At 37.9% G+C, this 24014-nt stretch overlaps 1 protein-coding gene across 1 annotated transcript; it reads right to left on the bottom strand.

The window, feature by feature from the left end:
* Positions 1–5342: 5342 nt before the first annotated feature.
* Positions 5343–23308, bottom strand: LOC149027359 (protein GIGANTEA-like). The gene is made up of 15 exons (XM_089162080.1): positions 23078–23308; positions 22406–22632; positions 19822–19893; positions 19628–19682; positions 19359–19501; positions 18963–19237; positions 17560–17618; positions 14303–14543; positions 14031–14184; positions 11598–11807; positions 9868–11421; positions 7612–7680; positions 7271–7489; positions 6710–6802; positions 5343–6624 (listed from the first exon to the last, which is right to left on the bottom strand). Exons 2-15 carry the CDS (start codon positions 22490–22492, stop codon positions 6325–6327), a joined length of 3531 nt encoding a protein of 1176 aa, XP_089018206.1. The 5' UTR covers positions 22493–22632; positions 23078–23308; the 3' UTR covers positions 5343–6324.
* Between the last annotated feature and the right edge of the window lie 706 nt (positions 23309–24014).

The following is a 24014-nucleotide window of genomic DNA, read 5'->3' as shown; positions in this document are numbered from 1 at the left end:
AGGTATATTTCTTCTACCTTTGCCATTGGTGAAGTGAATTCTACCTAAGGAGGTTAGTAATAAACTTTCAAAGTCAACTAAATACTTTTTGATGGAAGAACAAGGACAACAGGTGAATTCATTGGATCAATTGGGAAAAACTAGGCTCCTCTAAAAAGCAAAAAGCAAGGTGGCTTAGGCTTTAGGACCCTCATCAATCCAATAAGGCTTTGTTTGCTAAATAGGGGTGGCAACTCCTTATACACCCCCACTTCTCTTTGGGCCCGAAATATGAGGGCTAGAACTATCTTTCCTTGATGCTCTGTGTGAGACTGGATGTAGAGAAATCCTTAGATGTGGTATGAGGAGAAAGATAGGTAAAGGGTTGGCTTCACACATGGTTAATGACCCTTGGGTATCAAATTTCAACTCTCCCTACCAGTTCCTTACCCATCCTGGTAGGGAGTTGGAAGGGACGGTTGAAGCTGGAATTTAGCTGCAAATATTCTGTTAATTGATTGATGTCTTAATGTGTATACTTGCAAAATAAACAATCAGGATGGTTTCCCTTCATGGTAGAAGGCGGTTAAAGAACACTACTGATAATCATCATAGAGCGATTGAGTATTCAGATTTTGCAGCACAACTCCCACACTATATTATGATTCCGGTGGCAAACAAGTTAGACGTGGTAGCTTTTGATCGTTTCAGTGCAGTATGTAAGGCCTGACATTCCATTGCCGATAAAATTTGTCGTCCTCTTCATCCAAAAGTTACAAGTTGCAACATTCCTCCCCCATAAGACATTGGACTTAAACGGATGATTTTAGAGAATCTTCTGTTGAAGGGTGTTTATTTGGTGGAATTTCTCGGAGAACACTTAATGGGTATAAAATGCACAAGCTCAATTATCATAATCTAAAAGTAACTAAAAAGTTCTACATATTTAAGTTGAATCAGCAAAATTAATGACGTTAGATTAAATATTATTTACTGGTACAAATTCTGGTTTCTCTCTTTCAGCACTCGATTACCCCCGGATGGTGCTATGATGATGATATTCTTGGTTTTGTGCGGGGTTGGGTGCTCCGTGGGTAATCTGTATTCTTGGTTTGGTGAGGTTGGGGTGGGTGTCTACAACTTGAAGAGTAATATTGTCACACAAATTTTTACAGATTGTGATCGTTCAGCTCAGCGTTGTCATCCCTCATTTGGTTCAAACCAATTTCTTGGTTGTGAGAGGAGAAAACCGGTTCATTGCACACACTGGGGTGGGTGAGTCTCCCAACGAGGATTTTTTGCATCCACAAGGATTCGATACCGGAACCTTACTTAAGCAAACCAAGCTGCTTACCACTTGGACCAACCCCGTTGGTTAAATTTTTCTTTAATGCACGCATAACTATATAAGAAATAAAAGAAATAAAAGAAATAAATAAATTGAAAGTTTTGGAAAGAGAACACATAGGAGATCCATGTTCCCTACCCTTCCCATACTGTTTGAGCACACCCAGATGCCTTTGGATTGGGACTAAGTCTGGAGTATTCTCAGCTACCTTAGCTTATCACTTGACCCATTCTCTTTCTTAAAAAACTTTTAGTTAATAAATAATAATAATAATAATTTATTGGGTGCATTTTCATTTCATTTCATTTCATTATAGATGTGTGACACGTATATAACTTGAAATCCAATAATTGAAATTAATTCAACATAAACAAGTTATGGATGAATGAGGAATGTCCTCTCTATTCCTCACTCAACCTACGTTTGTATATATCGTGCATATTTCATGTTCAATCCTCAAAACATACGTTATTTAATTATATATTCATTCATTGTCTCTCGGACCATTCTTCTCGTTCAAGCAAGACTTGCATCTTCCTTTTGGCTCCAGTGATTGAATCTCAATAGAAAAACATATTTCATACACTCTTAATCCAACAAATACGAGACTATCTTTGAAGCCAACACCAAAAGTAAATATCACAAAGTTATACGGAAATGAAAAACAAAACTATAATACTTATGAGAGATTAGAGGAAACCAACCAAAAGGTAAGTAATATGAGATTTAAGTTGGTCTTTTTTATTTGAAAAAAATGGGATAAGAATTTTTTCTAACTATTTATTGGACAGAATGTTTAGAGTCGGACAAAGCATTTATCTGCAAAAAATTATATAAAAAAAAATTCATCACATTCATGGAGGGAAGGGAAGGTGTGAAGGGAAGGAAGGGGGCTCAAATATAATACCTCTTTGATATTATTACCTCTAGAATATGATTCTCACCATAATGGTAGAAGCACAACAATCCAAAACCATTTGCTGATAGCTTTTTGTATTTATCTTTCTATGTTTTTGGTTTGGTATTGATACATTCATGTTAAAGAGCTTCTTTTATGTTTTATGTTTTATTTTTTATTTATTGGTGTGTTAGAAACTTAAACAACGAAATGATCATTTTATAAACTTGGAGGATAAGAGATTATTTACTTGTCCATAGTTTATAGTCTTCCTTGGATATCACTATTGAATGAAATTTTATTGTTTAACAGGAAACTTTTGTTTATTTATTTATTATTTCTTCTTCTATGATCAACCTATGAGAAGTGCATAATTATAAATAAGAGCTTTCCCTTAATTTTCATTTTCATTTTTGGATAAAAGCGATCATTGATCCAATGACTGTACCTCTACTTTTGTTTGTATTTTTTGCTAATGGCTTAATTTGTTAGGTTCTATATTTTTTAAATTAACCAAATTAAGACTAAGCATTGTATTTTATGTGGGATTTCACTAACATTCTCTTTAATGTAGTTATAAACTCAATATCCTTTACCATGGCAGAAATAGAAATATATTATCCATGATAAACAACTTATTTACATAAAATAATGGACAGAAATTTAGAGGATTAATTGATTCACGTCAAGGATAAAGAAGTAGAGGGACTTGGCTCAATTAGATGATTGTATGATATTCATTCATACTAACTCGGAATGCAAAAATGATTCATACCTTACTTGAGGAGTATCAGTTAATCTCAGCTCAACACATCAACAACAAGAAGTTTCGCATTCTATTTAGTAGAGGTGTACCCTCTCATGTTCGCAGGTATAGTTATTCTACCTTTGTCATTGGTGAGGTGAATTCTCACCAAGGATTGCCTTCAACTTTTGATAAATATAGATCTCAACTGTTTTACTTTTTGACTGAGAAGCTTGATATCAAACTTGTGGGTGGAGACTTCTTACACACACCCATCTTCTCTTTGGGCCCGAACTGTGAGGGCTAGATACTTTTGTGCATCAATCTTTCCTTGATGCTCTGTGTCCATCCAGTACTTCATGAGGCTGGAAAAGCATTTTTGCTTGTAGAGAAATCCTTAGATGTGGTATGAGGAGGAAGATAGGTAACGGGTTAGCTTCACACACATGGTTAATGACCCTTGGGTACCAAATTTCAACCCTCCCTACCAGCTCCTTACCCATCCTCCTGGTAGGGAGGGTTGAAGCTGGAATTTAGGTGCTATACACATAGCAATCCATGTTCCCCCTCTGGCCTTTTTAGGGCAATTCATACCCTTCGCATCGTATGTGCCTTGTGTGTTTATTTTATCCTATGTGTTTTACGTATACTGCCCATGAGGAATCTACTACTTATGCCTTCTTCAATTGTGACTTTGCTAAGCATTGTTGGAGAGCATCCATATTGCGGGTGGATACATCAGAGTTCACTGGCACTACATTAATTGGGTGGATGGACTTTATTAATCATAAATTTAGCACCTTAAATTGTATAGAATCTACAAGGATCAGATTCATAGTAGATGGAGTGTGTTATGTTGGGTTATATGGCTGATGCATATGATTACTTGTTCGATGGTGCCACATTTTTCTTGTCTAACACCATGAATCTGGTTAACAAATTGCTCATTGAGACTTGTTATTTTGTAGGTCTCTTTCACTCTACTATGATGGAGTCAATGCAAAGGAATACTACAGACCATCCTCTATGACATTGTCAAAGATACCAGATCCATATTGCATTATGTGGACCTTAGATGGCAGTATACGTTACATTATCTGGAGTTCAGAGGAGAGATTTGTAGTAGCAAAATCTTAAATTTGCCCGGGGTTTCTCAGCTAGGAGTCTTGAATTAGAAGCCATTACGGATTCCTTAATGTTAGCAAAGCCTCTGAGCAAAGCCTCTGAGCTCTCTGAATCTTTCCCTCACTAGATTAGACAAGTAAAAACTTGGTGGCAGAGATTCAATGCTTTTTTTTTGTTTTTCGTCTTGCTTATTGGTATGCTCATAAGTCACCTGATTCTTGTTGCATCTTCGTTTTTTACCTCTGGATTACCCTTGGAGTTTATATTAAAAAAAAAATTGTCCCAACAAAAATAAAATTACGGTGAAATGGAATTGTGCATGATCTCATTCACTTTTGAATGGAAGAAATCGGGTCAAGTCTTCGGTTTAATCGACCGATGGTTTGACTCCATTTGTTTGTCCAACAAGGTCGCCAGAAGGATGGTCTTGTGTGATGTCTTACTCTCTCGGGGGCTGTCCTTCAATAAAGGGGAACAATGGACAATCAAGATTTCATGACCAACCAAAAGAAAGAAGACAAATAAAAGAAGTAAATATCTCCCTATCCATTTAAAAGGGGGGGTAACTAAAGCATAAAATGCTTCCCTAATGTACATCCTGCTATTTACATTGAAAGAATCTATGTACAAAAGGCTTCAAACCTCCCCAACCCCCCCCCCTCCTCCACCCCCAAAGAATTAAACCCCATTTTCTTCCTTGAATTAGTTCCTACTCCTGGAAGTGTCAGTCAACCCCCCAAAGAGAAGTTTAATGATAAAAAACAAACTAGAACAAGTAGTAGTGCATTGCGGGGGGTCCCCCCTCAAATGGAAAATTGTAATACTAAACTTGTTTCAGCTGTTTTCCGGAAAAAAAAAATAACCAAAACCATAAAATAAGGGAAGCCCCCCGCGAGTACAATATATAATCAAAATCAAGCCATTTTGCCCCCGGGGTGTTGTGTTTTGGGGGCCAGAAACAAAGGGTGAGCCGATGTTGGGAGATGCAAGGATCGGGTGCAAGAAAATAAAATGGTCTATTTCCCAGGAACGAGGAGGAGGGGGGGGGGGGGGGTTTGTTTTTTTTTTTTTTTTTTTTTTTTTATTAGCCGCGGCGCGCCGCTTTTTTTTCCCCCCCAATTTTTTGACCCGGTTTTATGGAAAACCAGGGGAAAATCTTTCAATGGTCCTGATTTTCTGAGGGGTGGGGGGGGCCCTCCGGGGGGGGCGCCGGATGGCCGCTCCTTTGATGGCCGCAGAGGATTGATCCCCAACTGAGTTGAGTAGAGGCCGGGCGATTCACAAGGTGATCAACCATCCAGCTTGTGTCTTCCTTTCGAGACTAGTTCTCTTGAGCCAATATGCTTGGGGAAGCTTCGTCGTCATGTTTTGGTTTCCTTTGGATACCAGTGACAATGATGCTTAATAAAGCTTCATCGTCATGCTTGTGGTCTCCACTTGGTTGCATTTGCAAGTGTGACAATCATGCTCAGAAAAAGTTTCGTCATCATGCTTTTGATTTCCATTCAGTTACAACTTACAAATGTGAGAATCGAGAAAGATTTTAGGGCCGAAAGGCTTCCTTGTTTTCATATCCACCGTCGAAGTCTCCACAATAGATTCTCTTCTGTACCGCCACTACTACGAATGCGCTTCTGGAAGTTCCATTCCTACTCGTAATATTTAGATGGAGAACCCATCCCTTTAGTTTGGCTACGGCATGGAGAACCATGCTGCTGGTACAGAATTAAAATCAGAGAGAATTTGCACAATGAGATCGAACAGTCTCAGAAAGAGAAAAGCAAGCAGAGACTACCTTTACCTACGGTAATGGAGCCCCTAAGAATACCATTGCAATCAGTATGTTATATCGAGGCCAAGGGCAACGACACTGGAAGAGGGGATCCACTGCTGCAAGTGTCAAGTGCCTTAATGGGCACTTCTGATCAGCATACCACCTCTCAGACAAGGGAGTCAAAAGTATGGGAAACAACTAACAAAACATATCTCACTGCACCATTCTCCATTGCTGTATTTTAATCACCCTTTCCACGAGAGGGAACATATGGATGGTTATTTCACTCTGGTTTCTGTTCATAATAACTGTTGACTGGTTAAATTGCAGTTCACTGATAATTAATGCTCCTGGAATTAAATTGGCAGTCAGATGCTAATGGATTAGAACTGAATACATTTAGCAAGACCTGATATGTTTAATGACACTGGCAAGAATTGATGATCAACTTAATCTCAAAAGGTGATAGTGCATCCCAACTCCTTGGCAGCGGCATCAAGGAAAGTAATTGCCATTCCAGATGTGGTCCGACTGTGAGCCTCCCACATTAAACACTTCTCAACTCCTGTACGCCAGTTGATGATTCCTGAATTCAAGAACTGGCGGTGGGCATCTTGCCAGTCCTGTATGTCTTCTTGTCTTAAACTGGAGTCGCTTGTTGAGATAAGCAATAGATCACGTAGGACCGATGTGCTAAGAGTGCGAACGTGAGCACTTGGATGAGAAAGGCAGCGGACAGTTGCTGGTAGGCGGCACTGCATGCATCCAAACCAATTGAATCACATTGCGGAACTTCAAATTAACCTTAAAGATGGGATCCAATCGAAACATGAAACTTACCTTCAACAGATTTGAAAGGCCATCTGCAACTGATAACCCCGATTCTCCCCATTCATGTACAAGCTTAATTGCTCTAGCCGTCGCTTCCAGGAGCTGCTCATTTTTTAATGGATGGAAACACAATCTCAGAAGTAACAATTTAAAACATGTCATTAGTAAGGTATTTTTTAACCATAGAGACTTCGAATCTAACTGGCAAGTTTTCCAAATAACCAAGAGGCAAATAGACCATATAATATAACTACCTGAGAAAGCTGATCTTTAATATTTCAATTAGCCATCAACTAAAATGATTAAACATGTTTCCAGTAGATGCACAGTTGACCAGAATTTTAGCGAGAGACTGAGAGAAAAGCGGGAAAAAGGAGGGGAGGGTGGACTTCAGCACCAAGAAAAATCCAGCTTGGGATACTTTAATTACAAAGCTTAGGGCAGACATGCAGAAAACTTGCTTGAAATGGAGATATACCACAAACCGGTAAAGCAACACAAACAATTATTTGAACTGTAGATATTTGTTAAAAAGAAAGAAAAAAAAATTCAATTTTCTGTCAATATTACCTCTAGCTGTGGTAAGGTGCATGCTTCCCCATCAACGAGCATTCCATCAGTGGCACGTAAAAGAAGGTCTGAAGCACTTGCCAGAATCACTAGTGATTCTGGATTATCATGATTTCTCATAAGCTCCACAATCAATTTAATTATTCTCTGATTAATTCTCCACATCTTTTGACCTTGGTCATCATCCCTAGCAATCCAAGGCTGCAATTCCCTCTCCGCCTGACATGGAAATGCAGTCACTAAAATGATTAAACGGAAGCTGTGGTACAGACACTTGAGAGGAAAGGGAGGACTATAAACAGAAAGCATACAAGAACTCAGACGTATAACAAAATATGGACCTGAAGAACAATTGCAGTTGATGCTTTTGTCGGCGAAGCTGAAACAACATTGCATAATGCATCGATTACCTGCAGATGGTATAGAAAATTATTAGTCTAAGAAAACGACAGAAATTAAAAGAAAAGTATGAGCGGTCTTGTGTGACCCTAAAGTAGACGCCAACTATTATCCATTAGACCACGGTTAAAAAAAAAAAAAACAATCTTTTAAATCACAGACAAATGCTGTCCTTATTATTCTCAAATATTTATCTGATTATCTGACAACTAAAATACAATTCCAATTTAATCATCATCCAACATCATTTATTACTGCCTGACACAATAAGAAGGTAATGATTGCTTCATTTTTGTTCTTTTTTAATTTGGGGTGAAGAGAAAGTGGCTCGTAACCGCCTACCGGTGTTTGATATCCTATGCCATCTACATTGTATTTTTTCATGTACATAAACAATGTAGTTACACCTCATACGTAACAAATAATGCATTCGTAGATTATCTACATAGATTAGATGATGTAACCACTGCAGATTTATTTGCTAATGCCATCATTTCCTGAGGTACATTAGGAGGACAGAATACAGAATGGACTCGTGGAAATAATCCTGGAAGGAATTCTGGTTCTCAAAACTCTCTCGATACTTTTGGACGAACTAAAACTGATGCAACACAATTTGAAATCACATGAAATTTTTGGTCTATTTTTGATGAATTTAGTATACCAAGAAGATAACTGGTTTGAAGGAAAAAAAATTTCTCAGAATTATCTGCTAATAGTTTGCTGATCATATGGGCCAGAGGCCATCTAATTGTGATTGAGACTAAAGTTTTTTTATTTAAAAAAAAAAAAAAAAAAATCTCAATTATTGTTCGTGCTACAGTGATATAGCAGTTTTTCAAGGGATTTTATTGGATATTATTAGGAATGTTAGGCTGTTAAAAGCAACATATAGATAATCTCAGTTTGGCACAAATGAGGATGCTAAGATGGATTAGTGGCAAAACTAGGAACGATAAGATAAGCAAGGATCATATTAAATCTGGTTTGCGAGTAGCTCCAATAAATGACAAGCTACGAGAAAGTCCTTTGAGGTGGCACGGCTAAGTCCAACAGAGGCTTGCAAATGCCCCTGTACAGAGAATTGATATGACCTAGATTGTAAGGAATTAAAAGAACAAGGGGCAAATCTAAGATAACCTTAAGAGAAGAGGTGAGAAAGGATATGCATAGCTTAGGCATGTATCTAGCATGGCCTTACACAGAGCTGATTGGAAGGCCAATAATCCATGTAGCCTACTCCCATTTAGTTGGGACTAGGCTTGTTATTGTCGTTGTTGTTCTTGTTTTTGTTGTATTGGTTATTTTTATGGGATAATTAGGTAAGCAGTTTTTTAATTCGGGTAGGATACTTGCAATTAGTTTGGTTAGTTTAAATTCCAAAGAGTCTTGGTATAGTTGCTTTCTTATTGGAGTTCGTTCTTTTATTATTTGAACACTTGTAATCAATCTATTGAAGAGAACATAGAAAAAAGATTAAGTAAGCTTTAGCCTTGTACGTTTGCAGCCCTCTTCTCTTCTTCTTATGAGTGTTCTTCTCCCTTTTCCCCTTCTTCAAGACTGATTCTTCTCAGATTTCCCTTTCTTCCCCCTATCTTCTTTATCCTTCTTTCTCCTTTACTCTGTCTCCCATTAATTGGCATCAGAGCCCAAACCTAGGTAACTCTCTCTATCCATGGGATTCTCCACTGTCTCAATCATGCTCTCAATTTGTCTTCCATGCTAATTTTTCCTCTTACTTATGATTGATCTTCACTAGCAATTCTTCTTCTCTGCTATTTCTTCTTCTTTCTATGATCTTCCTCCCCATTTTGTCCTCCAATTATACTCTTCACCTATTCACTACCACTATTACTGATAACACTATTAGCAAATCGTACATCTCTTCATTGGTACACCTTTAAAGAATAAAAATAGGATACTTCCTTCATGAGACAAGTACATTCCATATAATATCAATTCTCATTTTAATTAAACTCAAGGACGACTTGCTTTTTTAGAGGGGGAAAATTGATGTACCACAATTTGAAATGGAGTACCAATTGCATGAATTTTTTTGTCTATTTTTGAGGAATTAAACTGCCAAGAAGATCACTGATTTGAAGGGAAAATTTTGAAGAAACAGTTGGTGAAAACAAACAAGCTTCCAAATACTTCAACAAAGAATGCATAATAAAAGAGTGTTGACAGAAAAGTACCTGTCTCCACCCCTGTTGGGCAGAAGTGCTCTCAGCACTCAGCTGTGTTTCTGGTGATGCGATCAACTTGTGCCACAGAAGTGAAACAACAGAGAAGCATAACTCCTGTTTCTCTGTAAGTACAGTTCTTAGAAGAACTTGTGCACGACAATTAAATCCTATGTGTCTGTCTATTGTCAGGAAATTTGCTAACTCTGAAGCATCCATTGACAAATTCGCAATACATTTCCCCAAGCTATTTTCGATAACATCATTTGAGAGCGATGCTTTCTCACATTTAAGAAAAGTTTTGGAATATGCCGGGTTATTATCACCAGCATCCCGTACAGTTGAGGAATGCTCTAGTCCAAAGCAGTTAGTGTTTGAACAATTTCCTTGGTTCTTGGTAGAAGAACTTACTGAGGCTTTTTTCCGTACTGGTGCATGAACTAAGTGTGCTTCTAGAGGTTCTGCATTGTGGACAATAGAAGCAACAGCTTTTCCATGGATGTCAATCAGGCTATAGAGTGACGAAGCCCTCGTGCAAATTTCCTTATCCCACTTGCATCGCATCAAAACCGATAGAGCATGCATGCAAGCCTTTGACCGTCTAAACAGTTCTGAAACATGAGCAGCAACCATTGCTGCAGCTACTATCTCGTTAGAACTATAACTCCATGAGGTGCCAACAGAAGATGGCTTCAATGAAAAAAGTGCCTCTAAAATTCCTAGTATCCTACGTGTATGGTGAACTGCAGCACCAATTCCATTTCGAAAATTATCCGATGACCCATTTATTTTGATAGGCTTGGATGTCGTTAGTTCATCCTTAGAACCTGAACCTTTACCACCCTTTGAAATCAAAGGCAACAACTGGAGTTCACAGGCCAAAGCACAAACAGCAGCCAGAACGTAAGAATCAAAAGCTGCCACAGGCCCCTGTTTTTTTACTTTTCTATTGTTCATGTCTCGTTGCTTCTCACTCAATATGTGCCAGTCTTCAGTGACTTCATTGGGAGGATAGTCTTCACTTCCTCTGGGTCTCTTGCTCCCACTGAGTTGGGCTTCATGACTGACACAGACAGTTAACACAACAAACAACAGGCGTGATGCAAGATCAATAGAGCTACATGATTCTATAAATAGTGAATGAACCATTGTACGAAGCTCAGCCACTGCAAGGTTCTTGGAGGTGGACCCAACCTCAAAAATATATCTCGACTTTCTTATCTGTTCTCTTGAGGATTGAGGCGGAAATGTTCGCTGGAGAATCTCTTCAACAGTAGCAACGAATATTCTCATGAGACACGCTTCCGATGGACTTCCTCGAGGAAGATACTCTAACACCTTAAGGAGTGGTAGGTACAGGCTCCATGACAAAACAGGAGGCTGTAGTGGTGTTGCTACGATAATTTCAGGAAGATCAACAGCTGATGAACTTAAGGGAATCAAGCCATAAGCAGCTTCCCAGATTGTACAAATTCTCCATTCAACTTCTGGGCCATGGGAACAAAACATTGATGCAATCCCTTGGGCAGTGGCCTCAATAGTTGCCTCAGCAACAGGCACTTCTATCTGGCCATATGTCACATTTTTCAAATGTCAGAGTCACAGAAGAATATAAACTTGCTAACAAAACCTCAAAAGTAAATAATGACACATAGAAAAGTTCAGCCAAGTAATTATGAACTCAGTAAATGGCATCAACCTGAAAAAAAGCGGGTACTGATCACAGAATTTTTTTTTCTTACCTGCTTTTTGTGGAACGAAATGTAACCACCCAGAGGTTCATGTTGAACTTCGACTCCTTCAGAGAGTCTCAGAGGAGGAAAAAGCAGTGCAGGCTGTGAAAGTATTCGAAAAAGTAGAGCTGCTGCTGCATCTGCAGCAATACCTGCTCTCATAGACATCGCAGTCCCAATTGCTCGCAAGAAATGCAAATGCATCCAGTTCCTTGGAAGCTGCATTGAGCAAACAAGAAGTTACAGAGTGACAGGATTGTAATCACTAATTGGATAAGTTAAAATTAACAAGAGTTTCAAACCCCCCCCCCCCCCGAGAAAGACAATTAAAATTAAAATTAACAAAAATATCACTCTTTTCAACAAGAAATTACACATATGTTTGCCCCTCCCAAACCCTACCAAAACAGCACCTCGTTCAGTATGGTGCCCTTTTTTCAATAATGAGTTTCTACTTTCAACTCCAAAAGGGGTGAAAACAATACGCAGTTCAATCAAACCAAATTACATTCCCTAGACTAATACTCTTTCACTGTTCCAGTCCAACCACAATGAACTTTTAGGGTTGATATTACTCACCAGCAGCTACAATGACATACATTCCCCTATTTGTTCCATTAGGATAAGCTTGTCCTGGTGGGTACTTAATTTGTCCCCAGAATTTGTAAGCATTTCCAGTTATTGCTGACAGATCTGATGAGTTTCCCGTTTTCCACAACAGTTATACAAATTTGGAGCTTTTGTGCCAAACAATTTTAGAAAAATTGAAGGAATGACCTACTTGTCCATCAGTTCCATTGGAGAGATCAACCCTCTCAGTGCCTAGCAGCCTGAGTTAGTGTCTGCTGCACTTGCAGGGCCATCCAAATAATCCTTTCTATTTAGTAACTACAAATAGCTAGATAAGTACGCCAAAACATTTTGTCATCATCAATCAATATCATAAGCTGTTTTAATTAACTACCTCTCTAACCCCCCCCCCTTCCTTTTTTTCCCCAAACAAATTTAGGATATTTAATGAGAAGACTTTTAAATTTAAATCATAAAGCTGCGTTTGTTTGCAAAGGTGGGGTGGGGAAAAAAAAACATGTGGGTCCCATGTGTAGTGGGGTGAGGGAGAAGGAAAGGAAATGAAAGGATTTTGTGGAAAAGTGATGGTGGTGGGTCCCACTTTTTACTTTTCCCAACTTTCCCACAAAGTCACACCAAATATGTGGGGTTTTAAAATGGCTTGGGGTGGGAAAGTTGGGCTGCCACATCACCAGACAAATTGGGCTTGAATCAAGGAAACTTGTCTCTCACTTTCCCACCCCAAGCAACCAAACAATCTACCATTTTGGGATTTAAGGGAAAAGTAAGAGATCTACACTTTTTCAAGAATTTTCCCAGCCCACCTTTATTGCAGCAAACAAACGCAGCCTAAGGGCCCCCAAAAAAGGGGGAAAAAAGTCTACATTGAATCCAAACCAGGCTAGTAATCTCACTAACCTGAGTGGTAGTCTTGGTTGAGCATCTTTGTCAGTGAGCCACTATTCTAAGTAGTATGGAATCATATACATAATTTACTTTGATTTCTTGGAGCTATTTATCTGAAAGAGGCCTAGTAGAATCATGCTGTCTCCATATAAAAGAAATTACAGTTTCTTTCAAAGAACCATACTGTGGAATCAAATAACACTTGGGTAGGACAAAATTTGGGTGGCAGCTTGTTTAGGTTACAAAACACCACTAGTATAGCAAGTTCCTCCTTTATCAAAGTGAATGAAGCTGCACCAAATGCTGCACAACTCAATAGAAATTGGGTACGTCGTGCGCGTATTTTCCAGTTTTCTTTGGCAGAATGCATTTTCCAATTTGCCACTCATTCATCTCAACATCCTCAGCAATGCTAAGTATGTTCTTAACAATGTATTGTTTTTGATAAATTATTAAAAGTTGATTCAGGATGATTTAGACCAGAAGCTGGAATTGAAATATTTCAATTTTATCCCCAAAACCAAAATTCAAAAACTTCAACAAATTTAACACCTTGGAAGTGATTACAAGATAAAAACTGATCACTGCCAAGCTGTAGTTGCCATGGTAAGCTACAAGGGCAGCAAATACCATAATTAATCTAATTTTCACTATTTGACACTGGATTATAGGAGGAAACTGTTAGCACACACTTCTAAGCAAAGTATGTCTTTAGGTATCATAAAAGATGTCAAGATTTCATCTCTCAAGAATAATGAAGGAAAAATACCTTCGGAGCTGTAAGTATCATATACTTGTTACACAAAAAATAAGAGTAAGTACTACACACTAAAGCAAACGAGGCCCAGTGACATAGTTATAAGTTAATGCTTACAGACAAGCACAAGGACAGATGCCTTCTGACACACAAAAAGAAGTAACCAAATTGGACAAAGACAAATATGCTACAAGTATGACACTACTTACCCGCATGCCGCCAGATGCATAGTCTTCAGCTGCTCTGAGCAATTCCACGAGCTGCACAGCAGCATCAAGTGCATCTGGAGCCCATGATGGTGGTGCTTCAAGAAGTCCAAGTAAAAGTCTTTGGGTGGCACTTGGAGTGGCAATGGCATAATACCTAAACAGGAAGAAAAAATAACCTTCATAAATATTTCCAAGGGATCTCAGTGAAAGCAAATGGAAGGACCCAAATAGAAGAAAAAAAACCAACTAAAGAACAGGGTTAAGATATTCACCGATGAAACAGACGTGCATATGGCTCGAGGGCTGGTAACCCAGCAACCAGATGCTCATCTAAAGCTGTTGTCGGAGGAGGAAGCAAAAGTGCAGGTACAGCAGCAGCCGTCAAAGTGGCAGTCTCATATCGTGCAACTTCATCATCACAGACACTCAGTATAACAGCAGCACCATTAGCAACAGCCCATCTAGGCGTCGATGGCATAAGTTGAGGATGCTTTCCAGATCCACGACCAGAAGCTAAACATCAAAATAAGTAACTTGCACGTCAACCCTCTAAATCTTACGTGTAATTAAAATATAGAACATGGGGGATCGTCTAAGTAAATGTTCTAGAAATGTGAACCTATGCATGCATGAAACTTCTAAGGAGCATTTACATGAGAGCAACTGAAACTGAGGAAATCTGCCAATATCAACTCCCTTATACTTGATAGAGAATAAACTAATAAAACTTTATTCTCTATCAGTATTATCAACCAAATCCACTTCTTTCTGCAAGTAATATAGAGTTTCACTGAAATCCTAACTACTTTGTTTTGGCTAGCTTGAAACCATGTAAGTACTTTGGTCTATCAAGTTTGACATTTGAAATTTATATATTTAAACCATCCAGCAGAGCACAACAGATATTGCAGTTACCAGTTGAACTTGTGGAATGGTACATAGAGGAAGATAATTCAATCTCACAACTTTCTTCAAAAACTTTCAACAAACACCTAGAGGACATCATTTCACAAACACAGCTACCCAAACACTGAACTATGAACCACTTGAGAGATCTGGAGAAGTATTAAGTGTTATTCTTTTAGAATGTGATTGTATAATCTCTTACTAGTTCCCTGCAACTTTTCCCTTCTCTTATCTGTTGTGGTGAAGACCAATTTTCATCACATATGAAATGTTCTGGGGGTTGGTTTATGATAAGGATTATTCCAACAAATTCAAATTTGAAATTCAAATGTTCAAAATTTGAATTACCTGTTAAGGTGTAACATGTTGAGGTGGTTGCACAAATTAAAGAAAGTCTAATGCTGTCAAGTCTAATGCTGTCAAGATAGGATTTTGGCAAAGTCTACTATTGGCAAGATTGAATACATATGTGAAATGTACCTGGTCTCACTTGTGAGCCTAAACCACGGTTGTCAAAGTGTCCGCCTAAGCGGCAAGGCGATTTTTCAACTGCCTTGTTTTGAACCACTTAATTGACATGCTACTTTTTGTCGCCTTGTGCGCCTTATTGCCGCCTAGACGCTAAAGCAACCGCTTTTTTGACATTTTGTACATAATCAAAAATTATTCTACAAAGCCGTATATAAATTTAATACTTAGTTATTTCAGAATCAATGCCCAAACTGCAAAGGAACTCGAGGCCCAAAGTGATACAGGACCTCTACAGGCTCCGGGGGTGCTGCCCCCACACCCCCGTTGGGGCAGCCTACTCAAATCCCCGCCCACTCACAGGGGAGTGGGACCCCATTGTCCGTCGGAAACAGAATGTGAAAGATAAGCCATACTCAACATCGAGAATCCATGAATCATTAAATAGACAATGACTTAGAAATCTGAATAACGAGATCTATTTTTTTGGATGAATGTGATTATTAAATGTTTGTTTAGCTTATTATAAAAAGTAGTTGTATTGAAAAATTTTGACCCAACCGCTTTGGTCGCCTAATCGCCTAGGCGGAACCCCAACTGCTTTGGTTGCCTTAGTGCCTTGACAACCATGGCCTAAACACAATAGGAAAGATTGTGTTAATTGGAGATTCCATGTATGGGCAATGCACAGAAGGAAGGTATTGCAATGGGCAATAGTGTGTTGACCTAAATTTGGAAATTTATGTACTAATATTGGGTGCTCCTTTTAGGGTATAGGGGTTTTTTTGTCCTTGTCCATTTGAAGTAGGTTTTTCTTGTAACCACTTATAGTTTCTTAACAAGGGTTGATAGGCGTAGAGAGTGGGTAAATTGGCTAGGCTATAATTATCTTCTTCTTCTTCCTCATAGTACCAGATTTGCTCGACCTTGGACATAGCATTCGGGTGAACCACGTAAAATATTGTCTTGTGCGCTTGTGATTTGCTCTGTTTTTCTTAAAATTATCCTGCCCTCCACCACCTCCCAACCTCAACCACTTCAACCTCCTCTTCCAAGACCGCTACCCAAGGTTCCCAATCTCAACAAAAGTCTTAGGATTGGTCAAGATCAATGCTGATCTAGATCAATCAAAATCCTCTTAGATTTGACAAAAACGACTAAAATCTAGATTCTTATTTGGTTCGTTGTTGTGTTGGTCATAAAAATATTTCAAAAAAACAGAAAACAAATATAAAATCAGCGGACAAAAGGGAAACCACTGTGACAAGACTTCCCTAATTCTATTTTCAGGTTGATCTTATTTTTTCCCTTTCCTCGACCTCTCCACTACTTCCATTATTGTTGAAAACTAGAAAACCACACGCACACACACCCCCCCCCCCAAAAAAAAAAAAAAAAAAAATTAGGTGTACTTGAGGTTGCATCAATGTTTTCAAGGATAGAAATCTTCCCCCTTCTTTTCCCTTCTCTTTTTCAATATTTGAGTTAAATTTGTAAATAATGAGCATTTAAGGCTCAAAAATCAGTATAAAGATGAACAAGAAAATCCGGGCTTTAAAACCCTAACCACTTAAAGCAGATCTTTACATGTAAAGAAATATCCTCCTAGTCGCTTCCTCAGTAAAAAAGGTAAAGCACCCCATTTTTCCTTGTGGATTTGAAACTCCAAATCTATTGATCACATCTTAAAAGGGAAAGGAAGAAAAAATATGGATTATAAAACCTCTAAAAAGAATGGCAAGTATTAAATCAGATAGGCTGATTCAGTGAGCATCCAATAAACTGGAGTGAAATTTGAACGAGTTCCTAAAGTACTCATTTACCTGCACTAGTGGAATATAGTGTGATATTCTGACTTGAAATGGGAAACTGGAAGGGGGTTGCAAACTTAACTTTACACAATATTTTCACACCAGTGAAATGCTACAAAGGTTTTCCACTTCAAAATGGCATTTGCAAAAACTAAAAAAAATTTGTGCCACTTTTTCAGCCCACGCAAGCTGAAAAACGTCTATAAAAATCAAGATCTTGCTCCTTGGAAAAAAAATATTAAATGAACTACACACACTATGCAGAAAGGGTTGGGAAAAAATAATTCAAGCTGGATATGCAGGCCCTATTATATAAGCAATGACAAGCAAGATGATTCACTAACCAGTTGTGGGTGGTTTCAGTTCTCCCCCAGCTGTGTATTTACCCATGACCCCACCACACCTGTTAAATGACAGAAAGCTCACAATTAGTTTGTCAAAGTTCAAGATCTACCCAAAAAAATTTAATGTACTTCAGATTAACAAAATTAATTAGAAAAAAAAAAAGAAAAGATATCGACCAATGATTGTTAGAAAGAATGATGATCATTCTTATCATTCTTTCCAACATTTCTTAAAATCCTAAGTCTTGCTTTACAAAAGGAGATTGCAAATCCAACAAAATTAGTACCAAAGAAACTAAATGGATTCATTCAATCATGACATATAAAACAAAAAACTTCAAATTAAATATGAAAAGACATAAATAGCTTCGCCCAAAAGAGCAGATATTATCCTAAGTGACAATGGATACCATTCGAATTATCAAACTGTAAAGGGAAGGTAATTTTGGAAAATGGTTTTCAATCCATAAAAATTATAACTAAAATTTAGCAAAATAATAGCATCACCGTTTCATGGGTAAAACAGGTTGAATCCAAACAACATAAAGAAAACACGAAGTATGACACGTAAAGACACAAAAACAGACTACAAGACTCTTTTAACAAGCTTCATAAATCCATGAGGAAAATTTCCTTCAAAAAAGACAATTTTGACTCAAAAGTTTTCAATTTCATGAGGTAAAAGTGGCAATTAGACATTCTTTGCAAGTGTATCTGGTTTCACTTGAAACAGCACTCAGTTTTTGTAGAATCTTGAATATCTATGAATTTGATAGAATGCATCAAATTCATGTTAATGTCAAACAGGCAGAATGCCTGAACCAATAAATTTCAGGGTTCTTTTTCCTCATGCAAATTACTCATTCAACTATAAGAATCAATTCGATCATCAACTGACTGAGTGGCTGCTAATTCTTGCTGGGTCCAGGAAAAATTCAAGGTCTGCACATTTATGATGCCACAACTAAATTGGTTTGATAACTTCTAAATGGTTTGGACTGCCCCAGGTGTCAAACTTTAGCCTCAAAATTTTTAATCATTTAGCCTGCCATGTTGCATGCATCCCTTGGTAATCCATAATTACTTTTGGTGGTCCAGAACTTTTTCCGGGGCCTTGTGGAAACTTTGCTTGGACTGAAGGTAACATTCGAGCAGCAGACCTTGAGGTCCACCTATCCACAGAATCACTCTTTATTTTGCCAGCCAAGTCATAAATATAATAGTGCAGGCTAGAAATTTTCCTGCACCTTGTTTTAATCTATCTTGTGCAATTATAATTTGCGTTTCACGAACAAATTCAAATGCAAAATGCTACTTCAGTATCAGAAACGTATCTTCATTTCTTAGCTGATGAAAGTATATAAAGGACATAGTTGAAAGAAAGACATAGAATGTTCACTCACCATCGGAAATAATCACTTCTAATACCCAGAGGTGCAGCAAGCAATATATCAGTAATCCAGGGAGACAGTGGTCTTATAGGTTTTTTCTCATGCTGCTGCGAAGATGAATAACTGGCTTCCTTCTCAGAAGAGGAACTTGTTGTCGCATAGCTGCCACTACTGCTTCTCTCTGCCTCATTATGCAGATTTTCAGCTTTGTAAACTGGCCGATTATAGTGAGTCAATACCCGTAAAATTTCCCCACACGCCAATGCCCATTGTTCAGAATATTCATTCTACAAGGATAAAATATACGCTTTAAAAGAGAAAGAGATACAGAGATCACACAGCCGATATACACAACCATAAGAAGAAAAAGAGAAGAATCTTCAGAAACTTGTTTTAGTAGTTTCATACCTCACTGCTTGGACAGACCAAAGAAATGAAAGAACTAAACGGAGGGCTCTGTTTATCATACACCAATGTACCATCAATTATACAGGAAATAATTGGATGAACAACAGCGTGCCCATGTTCAGGATGATGGAGGACAAACGTGGCTGGAAATGGCAAGATTTGAAAGTTCATTATGCTTCCCCAATCAATCATTAATTGAAAAAGTTAAACAAGATTCTCAATCTATATGTATGATCTACTATAGTGTGATAATAAGAAGGTTCTAATACCCAAAACATCATCAAGAAGGCATTTTTCCTGGGACGGATACCGACTTCGGATAAGCTGTAGAAAAGGAATAAAGAAATTATTTTTAGTAAGTGACAAATCATCATGGGCACCATTCTTTAAAGGTCAGAATTTGATAGCTCTATAATTTAGACAGATGCTAAACATCCAAGACAAACAGGTGATAGCAACATACCTCAGCAACATCTTCAGGAAACCTTTCTGATGTAAATTGACCAAAATACTCAACATAAGCAGTAATTTGGACCTAAATGAACATCAGATAGATGATGTGAATAAAAAAGAAATGTTAAAGAAAAAAATTAGGAACTAGAATAATACAATTAACATTCAGACCAAGGATGCAAATGAACAATAAAAACCTAAATCCTTATTTTTACTTTGGAAAAGTAAATACGCATGATTAAGGCAATTAAGACAGAAATTTGTTTAGCAACTAGATCAAAATTTCGGTTTTGAGCCAGACTGAAATACTTCATGGAACACCAAAATTTTGGTCAAAACATGAACGTTTTATGGAGGGTTTCCAGGCCCAAATTGCCAAACAAGGTCCTGGAACGAGGAACTCTATTTTCAGCCCTTTTAAAAGAAAACGTACACACATTAAGATGCTAACTAATTGCTGGCTGTATTTTGGAGTGTGACAACAAATACAATAAACCAGAATCTGTGAAGATGGCAAAGACGAAGGAGGGAGAATAAGAAAGGAATGGGATGGAACAAGTAACCTACTAAAAATAGGAAACCCTTTTAGAGGAGTTACAACAACGAAATAACAACCACTTAACACTGACTGAAACAAACTAAAAGGATCCTCTCCCTTAAAATATAGATAAAATTAAGCAGAGGGAACCGAGATATGGAACCATGGAGAATCACAGAATAAAATTTGGTACTTTTAAGGGATATAAATAAAATATTATTGCAGATATGTATGACTGACAGAGTCCTCAACCATGCAGAGCTTGCAGAGCTTGAGTAATGAACCAATCTCATAAACAGGTGGAGCTGACTCATCAGTCACCATGAGAAATTAACAACCCTGTTTGATGGTGTTATGTAACTGACTGTTACTGTTGAAATTCTTCTATTGCACCCTCATGATTTGGAGCGGTTAAACACAAATCACCTCATTTTTCATGAGCCATAAGTACTCTGCTGGTGAAACCATACTGAGCGAATGAATCCCAACCTAGCCAGGAGGGTCGCCACCTGGCTGTTGAGCCTAAAACGTGGGTGATACTGTGATGGAGCTAGAAGAAGAAGCAGAGGGAGGATAGAAGAAGGAGATAAGAGATCAGATGAAGGAACCAGAGGCTGGATAACTTTCTTCTTAGCTTCTGATATTTACATCTCCCGATAAGGCCTCACAGAATTCCGTTGGACAAAATCATTCCCTGACATATCAATGACGATCCCCCAATGATAATGGGCCAGCTTATCCTTCCCTAACAACTTTGTCACCCAGTTGTTCCCTCACACCAGGTAATCCTCCAAATAGTCAGTACACGACTAATCATAGATGACTTCTGCTGGCTGCTTCTAGTAGCTTCTATTGCATCATCCTTCCCAGGTGTCATGGCAGCATCACACATGTCTGTCCCATCACCTAAAGGTGTTGCATCATTTGGCATCATGACGCAGTACCTAAGTGCACTCTCTAATGACAAACTGCCATTTTTCTCCATGATAAAGTGGTTTACATTTTCTGGACAATCCAGGAGAGTTAACGGCATCATTATGAATCTATGATATGACCAGCACAACTCCAGATGAAAGTAATAATAAGTCGGCAAAGCTGAACGGCACCAATTTGTTTGTAGAATTCAGATTAGAAGAAGAAACCAGCATGCCAGAAGAAGAGGTTTCTCATAAAAATGGATTCTTAATCAATCTCTTACGCTGATATAAGCAAACTTAAAACAGAACTCTTCTAGATAAATAGCATGATCCATTTTGGAGAAAAAAAAGGTTTCACAAACAAAAAGAATGTATATATAACGACAAAAACGGCACCAAAATATGGTCTGTTTCAAGAACTCCTCAATTTGAGTGCCATTTCATTCCAACGAGTATTAAGACCCAAATATTTTAAATGACAGCTTTTCAATCGAAACTTTGGACTATGATTACTTCCTTTCTTTTCTCTTGGTTGAAGTCAATGATTACTTCCTGATACTAAAGTTTTGAGCAATCACATAGGGTTGGACTTGGAACTATATATTCTCAGATTATTCATAAAGAAAAATCAATTAACTTGCTAACTGAATCCTTACTAGCCAGGCTCACCAGACAAATCATGTTTCCCATTTCGTTCCAAAAAGTTAACGCATAAACCTTAAGAAAGACCGAAATGAAAAGCAAGGATTCAGGTCTTAAAACCTCAAAGAAAGACAAGATTCAGGTCACCCTCAGAAACAAGGTCAAAAAAGAGAAGGATTCTATTCTCCTCAACAAAAACAAGGACTCAGTTCATAAGTTGAAAAGAACCCAAAGAGACACCACAACTCCACAATGAACGTTTTGAGACCTATGCATGCAAATGGGAACTGATCCGGGGAAGAAATCAAATCCTAACTCATCATCTTTATCTATCCACTGTATGAAATTCACATCGAACTTGGATTTCGTCACCCTTCAAACGAGCAACATCGTTAGGAGTATTTCAACAAAAAACAGCTAAACTTCTTCCATAAACAAATTAAGCTAGAACACTTTGTAAACTTGAAAAGATAATGAATTTGGATGGTTCAGCAAACCTGACGCTGCTGAGCATCATGAGGCGAGGGCCAGAACAGCGAGGAGAATGGAAGACGGTCAATCCACCTTTCACATGTGCTCGTCATAGGAATCGCTATGAAAAAAATATTTCTGCACCTATAATGTGTTTTAACAGTTCGGAGTCAGGGAATCTGAGAGCTGACGCAGAACACAACTTCACTTCTCCAAAAAAATAATTTATCACAAATATTTTCAGCATGAATTTCTGCAACACAAAAGAGAAGGAAAAAATTGTTATCTGATTAAATTCAAAAAAAGAACAAAAAAAATGATACCATACAGTTCGCTCCATATACTGAAAATAACGAAAAAGGAGAACAACAGTTGGGGGAACTTCACCAACAATCCAAGAAAAATCTATTAAACCGTAATAAACCAAATCAGAAATGAACTAAAGAGGGGAAAAATGACCAGAAAACAAACGAGGTAGCGCAGAAACGAAGGATTCACTTTTAGTACTAAAAATGGCATTCAAGCAAACCAAAAGATTTTAGGTTGGGGAGAGAGGAGACAGAAATATCTTCAGAAAAATCAGTGAAACAGAGTTAACAGCAAAAACAGAAATTTCTGAAGAAATATTTTACTCACAACAGAAATACACAGAAGAAAATCAAGCCAAAATAAAGCAGAGCATGAGATTTTTCATTTACACAGAAAGATCAGGAGTTTGAGGTCTGCTGGTTCATTAGATTTACGTCTTCTCCATGGTTGTCTGTACTGAGAAAGGATAAAAAGGAAAAAGATACAGAGTAAAAGGAAAAAAGATATGAGAGATTTTGGAGATTATTTGTGAGGTAATAGCAGGCGAGAGAAAGATCCTTCGCCGCTACTGCATAACCGAGCTGGCACAGTCTCTTGTCGCGAGAGTGAATACGTGGCAATGATATTTTCATATCTCTAGCCTCTACACTCTTCTTGCACACCACACATACATACATATGGATGGCATCCCTGCATTCATGATGTGCATGTCATGGTATCAGTTTGAAATTTACTCTTTTTTTGGTAACCTTATCATTTTTGAAATACAAATCATTATAGAATGAAGGGAATTTAAATAGTCAAGCCCGGTACCACGAGGAACAAAGAGATAAGAGATTAGAGATTGTCTTGCACGTGACATTACAAAAATAACCTTAACTTGGAAGATGACATTACTAGGGAGGATGACGCGGTACGCCGGGGATTACGGTATTAAGGTACTTCCACCGTTTCACCCTACGCAGCTACACTCTCGGAATCTCTTTCCCTCCAAAAAAATAACAAATTTTATTTCTTATATTTATTCTCTATTTACATACACTCATTTCTTAAAAGTTTATTTCTGTTTCTCCTAAGAAATAAATTTTTATCTCTTATTCTCTCTTATATCGGCCTCATCTGTTCAAGACCTCATCTGTTCAAACAAAGCCGGTTATTTTACAAAAAATATAGATCTTTGGGTATATTGGGTTTGAGTGTCTTATATTCTGTGAGCATATATAATTATGATTTTTATTGTATTTGTAATTGAAACAGTGTTTAAATCAATTACTAGTATTGGATTAAACTTGTAATTACATTGGATTAGTGTTATAGGTTTCCCTA

Source organism: Hakea prostrata, chromosome 1 (assembly GCF_041222555.1).
Source record: "Hakea prostrata isolate BN-2017 chromosome 1, UWA_Hpros_2, whole genome shotgun sequence".
In the NCBI taxonomy this organism is placed as follows: Eukaryota; Viridiplantae; Streptophyta; class Magnoliopsida; order Proteales; family Proteaceae; genus Hakea; species Hakea prostrata.
This window is presented reverse-complemented; position numbering and strand designations above follow the sequence as displayed.